This window comes from Anomalospiza imberbis, chromosome 4 (assembly GCF_031753505.1).
Source record: "Anomalospiza imberbis isolate Cuckoo-Finch-1a 21T00152 chromosome 4, ASM3175350v1, whole genome shotgun sequence".
NCBI lineage: Eukaryota > Metazoa > Chordata > Aves > Passeriformes > Viduidae > Anomalospiza > Anomalospiza imberbis.
Genome location: NC_089684.1, coordinates 22,348,310 through 22,362,730, shown reverse-complemented (window position 1 = coordinate 22,362,730; position 14,421 = coordinate 22,348,310). Strand labels below are relative to the sequence as shown.

The window sequence follows — 14,421 nt, the reverse complement described above, 5'->3', positions numbered from 1 at the left end:
CCTTAATATTTCATGGTAAGTAAAGAAACAGAAAAAAATTCTGTTATTTACTGTACTTCTGCATATGTTAACAGGAATTTTTTCCCAACTACTCTTAACCTTTTTGCTAAAAATTTTAGTCCAGTGGAGAAACTGATTCCAAACTGGGGAAGATCTTCAAGGCTGTAAAATCATCAAACTACCTGGATAGTTTTGCAGAGTAAACATGCATCTCCAAGCCATCTTGCATGTCTCTTTCCCCCACAGAGAAAGTAATTTATTATTTAATTTATAGAGTACAGAAAGGAAATTACAATTTCCAATTAAAATGGAATAACATTAAAGAAATAATCCTATGCAAAGCAGCTGAACTGCAGTCAAAAACTAAGTTTGATTTACATAACTAAGTAGTTGCAGTTTTCTAAGATCGTAAAGCAATTGCTATCAACTTATTTTCTCCAATGTATGGATTCTCAAAACCCAAAGCTAGAGTAAAATCCTCGCTGTTACTATTGAGAGCTTATTTAAAAAAAACCTAAAACCGAAATCCAAGTGATATGAAGCATCCACATATTGAGCATTATAAGTTGGTACCTTCAATTTGGTCAATAACTTCTGGAGACGAGTGTTCATTTCCTCATTTTTAGTTTGAAGTGTTTTGACTTGTTTACTCTGCTCCAGTGTAAGCTGAGGCAGTATCACAGCTATCAGTGCTTTCTGGCTGTTCAGTTCACTCTTTAGCTTAAGAGACACTGTAGAGAGACATTCATATCTCTTCCCCATACTTGGGAATGTCTCAAGAAGCTCCTAAATGCAAGAGAAACAAATTAATTTGTTCACAATAAAGAAAAGTGTGATTTGCTATAAACAGAAACATAAAATAAATTACCTGACTTCAGGACTAACCCCTACAGTATGTACTGGTTTTACAATGGGAAAAGTTATTATGATTAAGACTTTAGTTTTGACTTGCCACAGGGATATGACAAACACTAATCCAGGCACAAACCCAGATAATTTCTTAGTTTTTCAGCAAGTCATTTCACAAGCTCAAATTGTCATTGTGGTTTAGATTGCTTGGCCACATTAAGACTTGTAAATCAGGCAGGAAAAAAAATTCCCTGTTTACAAGTTTTCCAGCTGGTCTTCTGTCAGGATGGACTCCCAGGTTTATCTGCTTCTCCTTTCTTGAAGGAAAGGGCTCATGAAGTGGGTCCTAGCACTATGCCATGAAAAGGAAGCTGTGAATGAGCAGTGAGCAGGCTCAGTAGTACTACAGCCTTGAAGACCCAGTAAACTGCAACTCCAGAATCATGTTTAATTGTCTATGTTATGCATTTAAAAATAAGTATAAAACTCCCCTGACATACCCCCTCCATCACTGGTTCTTACTTGAAAGAATAAAGATTCACCAGTTTTCTTAACTCTTCACCTCACAGTAAAAGCACTGGAACATTGGGAAGAGGCAGACAAGATCCTATCTACTACAGAAGTTAGAAGGGGAGAGTGCTCTTAAAAGGGATCAGCTGATATTAACTTCATTATGATTTACCTTTATAAGCTGTGCTGGTATTTTGTTTTCTGTTGATTTGTGGTTCATAAATAAAGTTCTGTGTTGTAGTAGAGTTTAAGCTCTGCTCTTTGTAGTTTGAGGGTTGTAAGGGGTTGTTTTGTTGAGTTGTATTTATTTCTGCATTGTAATTTGGTATTTTGGATTTGTAGGGCTTTGCTGCTGGTTGTAGTTTACTTTTTCATTGTAATTTTATTTCTTGCTGTTTGGGTGTCAGATGTGACAATGCAGAGCAACAGAGTCCCCAGGCAGTGCAAAGGAGGGCCCTTTACTGCAAAACCCAGGCCTTTTTAAGCAGTTAGCCAGTTATCAGTTTACACAGCTTTAAGGCACAACAAGCCCAAGTCAACCAACCACCATACACCACAATGGGGACATGTGGCAGTCACGCAGCACGTGTCTCGCGTCTCTGTACCCCTATGCCAGCTGGGTCGCTCTCCCATAGATCCCTGTTACTTACCCAAAGTAGCAGGCCTGAGCCATGATTTTACAAGGGTAACAAGGCCCTTATTTTATAAGGCTTTACCTATATGCAAAAATACACATTCATAAAGCCTGATTTATTTTGGCTTTCAGCAGGTTACTAGAACTTCTCATATCTGTGTGAAAATATACTCATGGTCTGAGGAATTCCTCATTTGAGGGCAGGAGCACTTTAATGAAATTAGTTTATTTGACATCAATTTAGTATTTGATGGGGAATAATGGAAGGGAGGATTTGGGGGGGATTTTACAAAACCAAAGTGGCAAAGTGCTTCTGTTTGAGGTTCAACAAGGGAAACTGCCAGGTCACAACACCCCCCATGCAGTCCTACAGGCTGGGGGAATATTGTCTGGAAAGCTTCCCAGCAGGAAAGAACCTGGGGGTACTGGTCAACAGCTGGCAGAACATGAGCCAGCATGTGCCCAAGTGGCCAAGAAGGCCAAGGGCATCCTGGATTGTGTCATGAGTAGTGTGGCCAGCAGGACTAGGAAAGGGATCAGCACTAGCAAGGCCACACCTTAAATCCTCTGTTTAGTTGTGGGCCCCTCACTACCAGAAGAACATTGTGGTGCTGGGGAGTGTCCAGAGAAGGGCAATGGAGGTAGGGAAGACTCTGGAGCACAAGTCCTGTGAGGAGTGGGTGAGGGAGTTGGGGGTGTTTTGGCCTGGAGAAAAAGAGACTGCAGGAAGACCATACCACTCTACAACTGCCTGACAGGAGGGTGTAGCCAGGTGGGGTTGGCCTTTTCTCTCCAGTAACATGTGATAAGTTGCACTAAGGGAGGTTTAGACTGGTTATTAGGAAAAATTTCTCAACTGAAAAGGCTGTCAAGTACTGGAACAGGCTGCCCAGGGAAGTGGTGGAATCACCATCCCTGGAGTTACTTCAAAGATGTGTACATCTGGCACTTAGGGACACGGTTTAGCAGTGATCATGGCAGTACTGGTTTAAGGGTTGAAATCTATAATCTAAGAGGTCTTTTCCAACCTAAAAGATTCTGTGATCCTACATGACTAGTTAATTTCATTGGGGTGGCTGGACAGTAATGAAAGCAAGTGAGATATTCTGGGAACACTAAATTGATGTGCAATCACTGAACAACAACAGCAAATCAACTGATCCCATGGTATGCAGCATCTTAGCACGATATGCAAACCACTTAATACATAATGCACAAAAGGCTTGTGCTCCATGGCAAGTGTCATTAAGTTCCTATGTGCATCCTTAAAACAAACAGGAAAAAAAAGCTTACCTTAATTTTCAAGGTTTTTTCTTTCAAGTTGTCATCAGCCACCTGCTTTGCAATATCCACTGGGTTTACCTGAATGGACATATTGTTCAGGTTTCTCTGCTTTAGTTGTTCTAAAGCATCTTCCAGTTTTGCCTTTGTTTCAAAACACTAAAATAAAAACACATTTAAGTACCAGTCGAGACCAGAAGTTATGAGTAACTCAGGTATGCAAATTGCAATACTCACCATCTCAGAATTTCTTTGCAATTCTGTCTTGAGCTGGTCCCGCTCAGACCTAACAACCTGAAGAAGTTTTTCTAGCTCATCTTTTTCATTATTAACTGATGAGATTTGTTCTTTAAGTTGTAAAGAGTGATTAGTTCTTTCAGCTAATAATTGGTCCTTCTCACATGATACACTATTAAGGGTCTCAGTTAACTGCTGAATCTACAGAGAACAGTGGAGAAAAACAAATCACAATTTGGTGGTCATGGTCTTTATACACCCTATAAAATAGTCAAATCAGTTGCGTCAAATACAAAAATCACAACTTTTAATTACTGAAATTCACACCAGTAGAAAGAAAAGTTTAAAAATTATTTTAGTGTTCTAAAAACATAGAAAAAAAATTACAAGGAAAAGGAACAGCATGACACCCAAAAAAGTCTATATCAGTCAACTTTGGTCTACTGTGAAGCAAAAGGAATCCAAGGAAAAGGCAATCAACCTGTGCCTACATCACAAGAAAATTAAAATAGAAGATGAGCATAAAAAATGGACAACATATTTATATTCCCTCTCCTAAAGAGTAAGATTTGCTAAACTGAAGCAATCCTCAACTGCACTCTTTGATCTACACAGGAAAAGATCGACAGGTGAAAAGCTCAAAAGCAAACACTATGAAAACATAAGTTGACAAGAAATAGGAGCAAGGCTACGAAACATCGTCTGGCATTCAGAAAGTGGGCAAAGAACCAAGGATTCAAAACTCAGTTAAGATCATGCTGTCAGCACAGTGCCTTTTAAAAAGCTGGAAGACATGTTCAAATACATTAAAAATGCATACATATGATAAACTCACATTCTTTCAAAAGCTGGACCAAACCAATGGGTGACAAGACTGAGACCAGTAGACAATGTCATTACTAAATATCAGTAAACAAATTGAGACAAAATTCTTTGACTTTGTTAATGCTTACCAACAATAAAATTGGTGCTCTGAGAATTAAAAATCAAAAAGTTTGCACAAATGTTTAATATATCAGTAAGAAAACATATGAATACATAATAGCGACTAAACACCAACACTCCTCACCTTGCTTGTTAGGCTGTCCTTCAAAATCTCTGACTGCCTCTGAGCCTTTAACAAGTGTTCTTCCCTTTCTTTACAAGTCTCTACCATTTGCTGAAGCTCATCCTTCTCCTTGTTAAGTAAAGTGATTCTCTCAAGCTGCTGACACACTTCCTCACTCATTGCCCTTTCAGTTTGTTGCTTTTCTGCCAGGAGATTGCCATACTCAGCTGAGACACGAGTCAGGTTTTCAGTGACTTCAGTGAGCTGGAAAGAACAAATCCAAGCCAGCATTGGTATTTATATTCACCTCTGGCATGGCCAAAAATAATTTGATGTTTTGGAGAAAATACAACCAGTAACACTAGAAGTTCCTCAATGTTCTCGTGCCACCAATGAGGTTTGGATTGCAGAATGTTGTTGGATCATCATTCAGGAGCACTGACTGTACATATGGGTTGTTATGAATTGATTGTTTTAAGGAAGATACCCCCCCAGGCTTCCTGCTGGAGTAAGCCAAAAAAGACAAAATTTTGCTGAAAAGCCAATCAAAAGTCAGTGCTTCTGTCTCAGTGGAAGGCAAAAGTAAAATGTGGAAAAACATGCAAGCCATCTTAAATCCATAAAAATGCCTCAGTCGCTGTATCCATACGAGACATCACAATATGCTAAAAGGAAGCCTACAATCCACATTAGCTTCAGTCACGAAAACTAAAAGCAGAGAACAAATTTCTAACAGTGTAATAAATTAAAGAACGAGTTAAGCTCTCCTAATGCTGCTCAAGGATCTTCAGAATTAGATAGCAAATTTACATTATTAGAATTATAAAATTTATGACTGGGAAAACGGAGAGAGGTTAAAGTATATTGTTGATTCCAAATAATATTCAGTCATTCAGCACCGTGACATATTTAGTCATAAATAATGGGCTTCCTTGTCAGATGTACTTGAGCCCTAGAAAAGGAAGTTTGCAGTAGACATGGGCTGCCAAACCCAGCAGAAATTTTAATTTTCTTGACAAAACTGCTTCTGACCTTCTACTGCAGTTCCTCAATTTTTCCTTCAATGCCCCTTGCACCTTTGAGAGCGTGCAAAGCACCAAGGATTCAAAACCCAGTTAAGTACGTGCTGTCTACACAGTGCCTTTTTAAAAGCTGGAGGACATGTTCAAGTACTGATTATTGTATTAAATATGCCCTCACCAGATAAAGTCACATTCATTCCAAAGCTGGACCAATCCAATGGGTGACAAGGCTGAGACAAGTTTAGCACATTATTAATAAATACCAGTAAACAAACAGACAAAACCCTTTGCCGATGTTCATGTTTGTTTACCAACCATAAAAACGGTGCTCTGAGAATTAAAAATTAAATAGGATTTATATGGAGAAAGAGTTTGGCACACCAGTGAGAAAAATGTCAGAATACGTAATAGTGACTAAACACCACCACTCCTCACCTTGCTTGTTAGGCTGTCCTTCAAAATCTCTGACTGCCTCTGAGCCTTTAACAAGTGTTCTTCCCTTTCTTTACAAGTCTCTACCATTTGCTGAAGCTCATCCTTCTCCTTGTTAAGTAAAGTGATTCTCTCAAGCTGCTGACACACTTCCTCACTCATTGCCCTTTCAGTTTGTTGCTTTTCTGCCAGGAGATTGCCATACTCAGCTGAGACACGAGTCAGGTTTTCAGTGACTTCAGTGAGCTGGAAAGAACAAATCCAAGCCAGCATTGGTATTTATAATCACCTCTGGCATGGCCAAAAATAATTTGATGCTTTGGAGAAAATACAACCAGTAACACTAGAAGTTCCTCAATGTTCTCGTGCCACCAATGAGGTTTGGATTGCAGAATGTTGTTGGATCATCATTCAGGAGCACTGACTGTACATATGGGTTGTTATGAATTGATTGTTTTAAGGAAGATACCCCCCCAGGCTTCCTGCTGGAGTAAGCCAAAAAAGACAAAATTTTGCTGAAAAGCCAATCAAAAGTCAGTGCTTCTGTCTCAGTGGAAGGCAAAAGTAAAATGTGGAAAAACATGCAAGCCATCTTAAATCCATAAAAATGCCTCAGTCGCTGTATCCATACGAGACATCACAATATGCTAAAAGGAAGCCTACAACCCACATTAGCTTCAGTCACGAAAACTAAAAGCAGAGAACAAATTTCTAACAGTGTAATAAATTAAAGAACGAGTTAAGCTCTCCTAACGCTGCTCAAGGATCTTCAGAATTAGATAGCAAATTTGCATTATTAGAATTATAAAATTTATGACTGGGAAAACAGAGAGAGGTTAAAATATATTGTTGATTCCAAATAATATTCAGTCATTCAGCACCGTGACATATTTAGTCATAAATAATGGGCTTCCTTGTTAGATGTACTTGAGCCCTAGAAAAGGAAGCTTGCAGTAGACATGGGCTGCCAAACCCAGCAGAAATTTTAATTTTCTTGACAAAACTGCTTCTGACCTTCTGCTGCAGTTCCTTAGTTTTTTCCTTCAATGCCCCTTGCACCTTTGAGAGCTGGTTTTCTTTCTCTGAAATGCTTCCTTTGAGCTCCACAATCTTCTCTTGATGTTGTCCAAGAGATTCACGAGTACATCTCAACTCCTCCAGCATCTCAGAGTTCTTTGGACACAATTAAAGTACATTAACACCTGAACAACACTTGCAAAAGCTAAGAAATCTACTAAAGCTGTTCTCCTGTGGGAAGAGAGGAGAGCCTTTTATTACCTTGCTAATTGTCTCCTGTAGAGTTTCTCTTAGCTGGTCTCTCTCATTATGAAGATTTTCCAGTTGCATTTTAAAATCCTGATCATCATCTCTTTCTGTCTGGGTACTGACTTCCTGGGAGTCACTTGGTTGTGGAATAACATCTGCTGTCTCCATTTTTTCAGATTCCCCTTGGTATTCACTGGCCTTTGCTTCCTCCATTTCATGCAATTTCCGTTGTGCCTGGCTCAGCTCTTCTCTCAGAAGAAATAACTCTTGCTCCATAGATTGTCCTTGAACCTGTGGCATCTATTTTGTAAGAGATTCAAATAAATACATTCAGGATGCAGCTTTAGGAAAAACTTATCTGACACCTTTGACGGAATGATTACATACAACAATCAGAGGCACTGCTATAAAAGCACACACAGGGAAGTATAATCAGCACATCCAATTATAAGAAGCGTTGCGTACAATGTCCCTTTCACTGCCAGGAATAAGTCAGATCTACCTATGCTTTAGAAGAGCCAAACCACCCTTTTCAGATGAGCAGTTTTTAACTTCATCTACTTAATTATAGAACATTCCTGTGCAAATCAGAACAGATCCCAACTATCCTGTATCATGTTAATATTCTATTTATAGACATTCTCCTAATATATACATATATACGTATATTTATACAAATGCTATGGGTGGCCTCTATTACAAGTAGACCATAATCAACTTGGAGTTTTATTAGGTGCAGTCAAGTACCACGACCCTTTTCTGCATCATGTTTTGCAAATTATTTCACTCAAGCAAAAGCTTAAGTAAGCAAGCTTCCCATTACAGCTTTAGCATAATTACCGAAGTTCCTGCCCCAAACTCCTCTATTTTCACAAGTAAACTGTCCAGCTTCTCCTGCAATGAATGGTTCTCTTGTGTAAGCAAAGTTATTTGTTCCTTTTGCACCTGAAGCTGATCACTTTCTCTACAGCTATTACTTGCTGATTTCTCCTCAGCCAGCTGATCTCTCTCTGATGTGATGATTTTCATTTCCTCTGTCATTTCTGAGATCTATTTAAAAAATACACAAAGACAGCATTTTTATCAATCCAATATAAAATTAAATGCCAAAGATTTGTTTGATTCTCTCTCCTACAGGGTTCTTAACATCCAACCACTAAAACCAAAATAGAAAATCTTCCAAACCAAACCTGTTATTCAGAGCGTGAAAACCACCAAGGAGTCAAAATCCAGCTAAGTCCATACTGTCTACACAGTGCCTTTTAAAAAGCTGGAGGACATGTTCAAGTTCTAATTAAAAATGCATACATACGATAAATTGGCACTCATTCCAAAGCTGGACCAATCCAATGGGTTACAAGGCTGAGACAAGTTTAGCACATTATTAATAAATACCAGTAAACAAACAGACAAAACCCTTTGCCAATGTTCATGTTTGTTTACCAACCATAAAAACGGTGCTCTGAGAATTAAAAATTAAATAGGATTTATATGGAGAGTTTGGCACACCAGTGAGAAAAATGTCAGAATACGTAATAGTGACTAAACACCAACACGCCTCACCTTGCTTGTTAGGCTGTCCTTCAAAATCTCCGACTGCCTCTGAGCCTTTAACAAGTGTTCTTCCCTTTCTTTACAAGTCTCTACCATTTGCTGAAGCTCATCCTTCTCCTTGTTAAGTAAAGTGATTCTCTCAAGCTGCTGACACACTTCCTCACTCATTGCCCTTTCAGTTTGTTGCTTTTCTGCCAGGAGATTGCCATACTCAGCTGAGACACGAGTCAGGTTTTCAGTGACTTCAGTGAGCTGGAAAGAACAAATCCAAGCCAGCATTGGTATTTATAATCACCTCTGGCATGGCCAAAAATAATTTGATGCTTTGGAGAAAATACAACCAGTAACACTAGAAGTTCCTCAATGTTCTCGTGCCACCAATGAGGTTTGGATTGCAGAATGTTGTTGGATCATCATTCAGGAGCACTGACTGTACATATGGGTTGTTATGAATTGATTGTTTTAAGGAAGATACCCCCCCAGGCTTCCTGCTGGAGTAAGCCAAAAAAGACAAAATTTTGCTGAAAAGCCAATCAAAAGTCAGTGCTTCTGTCTCAGTGGAAGGCAAAAGTAAAATGTGGAAAAACATGCAAGCCATCTTAAATCCATAAAAATGCCTCAGTCGCTGTATCCATACGAGACATCACAATATGCTAAAAGGAAGCCTACAACCCACATTAGCTTCAGTCACGAAAACTAAAAGCAGAGAACAAATTTCTAACAGTGTAATAAATTAAAGAACGAGTTAAGCTCTCCTAACGCTGCTCAAGGATCTTCAGAATTAGATAGCAAATTTGCATTATTAGAATTATAAAATTTATGACTGGGAAAACAGAGAGAGGTTAAAATATATTGTTGATTCCAAATAATATTCAGTCATTCAGCACCGTGACATATTTAGTCATAAATAATGGGCTTCCTTGTTAGATGTACTTGAGCCCTAGAAAAGGAAGCTTGCAGTAGACATGGGCTGCCAAACCCAGCAGAAATTTTAATTTTCTTGACAAAACTGCTTCTGACCTTCTGCTGCAGTTCCTCAGTTTTTTCCTTCAATGCCCCTTGCACCTTTGAGAGCTGGTTTTCTTTCTCTGAAATGCTTCCTTTGAGCTCCACAATCTTCTCTTGATGTTGTCCAAGAGATTCACGAGTACATCTCAACTCCTCCAGCATCTCAGAGTTCTTTGGACACAATTAAAGTACATTAACACCTGAACAACACTTGCAAAAGCTAAGAAATCTACTAAAGCTGTTCTCCTGTGGGAAGAGAGGAGAGCCTTTTATTACCTTGCTAATTGTCTCCTGTAGAGTTTCTCTTAGCTGGTCTCTCTCATTATGAAGATTTTCCAGTTGCATTTTAAAATCCTGATCATCATCTCTTTCTGTCTGGGTACTGACTTCCTGGGAGTCACTTGGTTGTGGAATAACATCTGCTGTCTCCATTTTTTCAGATTCCCCTTGGTATTCACTGGCCTTTGCTTCCTCCATTTCATGCAATTTCCGTTGTGCCTGGCTCAGCTCTTCTCTCAGAAGAAATAACTCTTGCTCCATAGATTGTCCTTGAACCTGTGGCATCTATTTTGTAAGAGATTCAAATAAATACATTCAGGATGCAGCTTTAGGAAAAACTTATCTGACACCTTTGACGGAATGATTACATACAACAATCAGAGGCACTGCTTTAGACTGGTTTGTACCTTTTTAGACTATTAAAATTTGACCAAAGTCCATATTCAATTTAAGTTTCGTCAAACAATAGACATTTGAAACTAAAACTTGACGCAAGAATTTCTAAAAGAAGTTATCAGAAGTAGAATTTCACTGTCATAGTTTTAGCATAGAGAGGAATAGTAGCAACAAAATCCCCACAGCAAACCTCTCCCATTTCAAAACTAGAGACCTAATCTCTATTTTTTTGGTCTCAGCAGTATAAAACACTAGGTAGACCCAAAAAATTATTTAATTGAATTTTGTCCATGGACTCTTTATATTAAAAAATCCATATACATTACTTTTCTTTTGAAGGTAACATTTATTACATGTATAGATCCACCCACACACAGAAGTACAATCAGCACATGCAGTTATAGCAAGTGTTGGTTGCTATGTCCCTTCCTGAAAAAGGAAAAAAGTCAGTTCCACACAGACTAAAAAAGTAGAACTACCCTTTCCAGATGAGCAATTTTTAGTTTCAGCTTACTGGATTATAAGAACCACATCCATGCGGAAATCAATGTAGAACATAATCATCCTGTATCAAGCCAATATTTTACTTACAGAAAAACATTTGTAACATTCTGGTACCAGATAACCATATATAAATATACAGAGGGGTAATAGCCCAAGTAAACAATAAATCTGCTGTTTAATGGTCTACAGTCAAGTACCATGACCCTTTTCTGCATCATGTTTTGCAAATTATTTCACTCAAGCAAAAGCTTAAGTAAGCAAGCTTCCCATTACAGCTTTAGCATAATTACCGAAGTTCCTGCCCCAAACTCCTCTATTTTCACAAGTAAACTGTCCAGCTTCTCCTGCAATGAATGGTTCTCTTGTGTAAGCAAAGTTATTTGTTCCTTTTGCACCTGAAGCTGATCACTTTCTCTACAGCTATTACTTGCTGATTTCTCCTCAGCCAGCTGATCTCTCTCTGATGTGATGATTTTCATTTCCTCTGTCATTTCTGAGATCTATTTAAAAAATACACAAAGACAGCATTTTTATCAATCCAATATAAAATTAAATGCCAAAGATTTGTTTGATTCTCTCTCCTACAGGGTTCTTAACATCCAACCACTAAAACCAAAATAGAAAATCTTCCAAACCAAACCTGTTATTCAGAGCGTGAAAACCACCAAGGAGTCAAAATCCAGCTAAGTCCATACTGTCTACACAGTGCCTTTTAAAAAGCTGGAGGACATGTTCAAGTTCTAATTAAAAATGCATACATACGATAAATTGGCACTCATTCCAAAGCTGGACCAATCCAATGGGTTACAAGGCTGAGACAAGTTTAGCACATTATTAATAAATACCAGTAAACAAACAGACAAAACCCTTTGCCAATGTTCATGTTTGTTTACCAACCATAAAAACGGTGCTCTGAGAATTAAAAATTAAATAGGATTTATATGGAGAGTTTGGCACACCAGTGAGAAAAATGTCAGAATACGTAATAGTGACTAAACACCAACACGCCTCACCTTGCTTGTTAGGCTGTCCTTCAAAATCTCCGACTGCCTCTGAGCCTTTAACAAGTGTTCTTCCCTTTCTTTACAAGTCTCTACCATTTGCTGAAGCTCATCCTTCTCCTTGTTAAGTAAAGTGATTCTCTCAAGCTGCTGACACACTTCCTCACTCATTGCCCTTTCAGTTTGTTGCTTTTCTGCCAGGAGATTGCCATACTCAGCTGAGACACGAGTCAGGTTTTCAGTGACTTCAGTGAGCTGGAAAGAACAAATCCAAGCCAGCATTGGTATTTATAATCACCTCTGGCATGGCCAAAAATAATTTGATGCTTTGGAGAAAATACAACCAGTAACACTAGAAGTTCCTCAATGTTCTCGTGCCACCAATGAGGTTTGGATTGCAGAATGTTGTTGGATCATCATTCAGGAGCACTGACTGTACATATGGGTTGTTATGAATTGATTGTTTTAAGGAAGATACCCCCCCAGGCTTCCTGCTGGAGTAAGCCAAAAAAGACAAAATTTTGCTGAAAAGCCAATCAAAAGTCAGTGCTTCTGTCTCAGTGGAAGGCAAAAGTAAAATGTGGAAAAACATGCAAGCCATCTTAAATCCATAAAAATGCCTCAGTCGCTGTATCCATACGAGACATCACAATATGCTAAAAGGAAGCCTACAACCCACATTAGCTTCAGTCACGAAAACTAAAAGCAGAGAACAAATTTCTAACAGTGTAATAAATTAAAGAACGAGTTAAGCTCTCCTAACGCTGCTCAAGGATCTTCAGAATTAGATAGCAAATTTGCATTATTAGAATTATAAAATTTATGACTGGGAAAACAGAGAGAGGTTAAAATATATTGTTGATTCCAAATAATATTCAGTCATTCAGCACCGTGACATATTTAGTCATAAATAATGGGCTTCCTTGTTAGATGTACTTGAGCCCTAGAAAAGGAAGCTTGCAGTAGACATGGGCTGCCAAACCCAGCAGAAATTTTAATTTTCTTGACAAAACTGCTTCTGACCTTCTGCTGCAGTTCCTCAGTTTTTTCCTTCAATGCCCCTTGCACCTTCGAGAGCTGGTTTTCTTTCTCTGAAATGCTTCCTTTGAGCTCCACAATCTTCTCTTGATGTTGTCCAAGAGATTCACGAGTACATCTCAACTCCTCCAGCATCTCAGAGTTCTTTGGACACAATTAAAGTACATTAACACCTGAACAACACTTGCAAAAGCTAAGAAATCTACTAAAGCTGTTCTCCTGTGGGAAGAGAGGAGAGCCTTTTATTACCTTGCTAATTGTCTCCTGTAGAGTTTCTCTTAGCTGGTCTCTCTCATTATGAAGATTTTCCAGTTGCATTTTAAAATCCTGATCATCATCTCTTTCTGTCTGGGTACTGACTTCCTGGGAGTCACTTGGTTGTGGAATAACATCTGCTGTCTCCATTTTTTCAGATTCCCCTTGGTATTCACTGGCCTTTGCTTCCTCCATTTCATGCAATTTCCGTTGTGCCTGGCTCAGCTCTTCTCTCAGAAGAAATAACTCTTGCTCCATAGATTGTCCTTGAACCTGTGGTATCTATTTTGTAAGAGATTCAAATAAATACATTCAGGATGCAGCTTTAGGAAAAACTTATCTGACACCTTTGACGGAATGATTACGTACAACAATCAGAGGCACTGCTATAAAAGCACACACAGGGAAGTATAATCAGCACATCCAATTATAAGAAGCGTTGCGTACAATGTCCCTTTCACTGCCAGGAATAAGTCAGATCTACCTATGCTTTAGAAGAGCCAAACCACCCTTTTCAGATGAGCAGTTTTTAACTTCATCTACTTAATTATAGAACATTCCTGTGCAAATCAGAACAGATCCCAACTATCCTGTATCATGTTAATATTCTATTTGTAGACATTCTCCTAATATATACATATATACGTATATTTATACAAATGCTATGGGTGGCATCTATTACAAGCAGACCATAATCAACTTGGAGTTTTATTAGGTGCAGTCAAGTACCACGACCCTTTTCTGCACCATGTTTTGCAAACATTTCACTCAAGCAAAAGCTTAAGTAAGCAAGCTTCCCATTACAGCTTTAGCATAATTACCGAAGTTCCTGCCCCAAACTCCTCTATTTTCACAAGTAAACTGTCCAGCTTCTCCTGCAATGAATGGTTCTCCTGTGTAAGCAAAGTTATTTGTTCCTTTTGCACCTGAAGCTGATCACTTTCTCTACAGCTATTACTTGCTGATTTCTCCTCAGCCAGCTGATCTCTCTCTGATGTGATGATTTTCATTTCCTCTGTCATTTCTGAGATCTATTTAAAAAATACACAAAGACAGCATTTTTATCAATCCAATATAAAATTAAATGCCAAAGATTTGTTTGATTCT

At 38.6% G+C, this 14,421-nt stretch overlaps 1 protein-coding gene across 1 annotated transcript in view; it reads right to left on the bottom strand.

Moving 5' to 3' along the window:
- Positions 1-14,421, bottom strand: part of CENPE (centromere protein E) — a 41,104-nt gene that overhangs the window by 8,144 nt on the left and 18,539 nt on the right. Inside the window, exons 26-42 of the mRNA XM_068189199.1 lie at positions 14,136-14,345; positions 13,309-13,596; positions 13,045-13,203; positions 12,034-12,276; positions 11,294-11,520; positions 10,996-11,029; positions 10,118-10,405; positions 9,854-10,012; positions 8,843-9,085; positions 8,120-8,329; positions 7,292-7,579; positions 7,028-7,186; positions 6,017-6,259; positions 4,581-4,823; positions 3,512-3,712; positions 3,287-3,433; positions 574-786 (exon numbers count right to left, since the gene is read on the bottom strand). Of these exons, the coding sequence (XP_068045300.1) occupies positions 574-786; positions 3,287-3,433; positions 3,512-3,712; positions 4,581-4,823; positions 6,017-6,259; positions 7,028-7,186; positions 7,292-7,579; positions 8,120-8,329; positions 8,843-9,085; positions 9,854-10,012; positions 10,118-10,405; positions 10,996-11,029; positions 11,294-11,520; positions 12,034-12,276; positions 13,045-13,203; positions 13,309-13,596; positions 14,136-14,345 (3,555 nt within the window). The remainder of the gene's footprint in view (positions 1-573; positions 787-3,286; positions 3,434-3,511; positions 3,713-4,580; positions 4,824-6,016; positions 6,260-7,027; positions 7,187-7,291; positions 7,580-8,119; positions 8,330-8,842; positions 9,086-9,853; positions 10,013-10,117; positions 10,406-10,995; positions 11,030-11,293; positions 11,521-12,033; positions 12,277-13,044; positions 13,204-13,308; positions 13,597-14,135; positions 14,346-14,421) is intronic.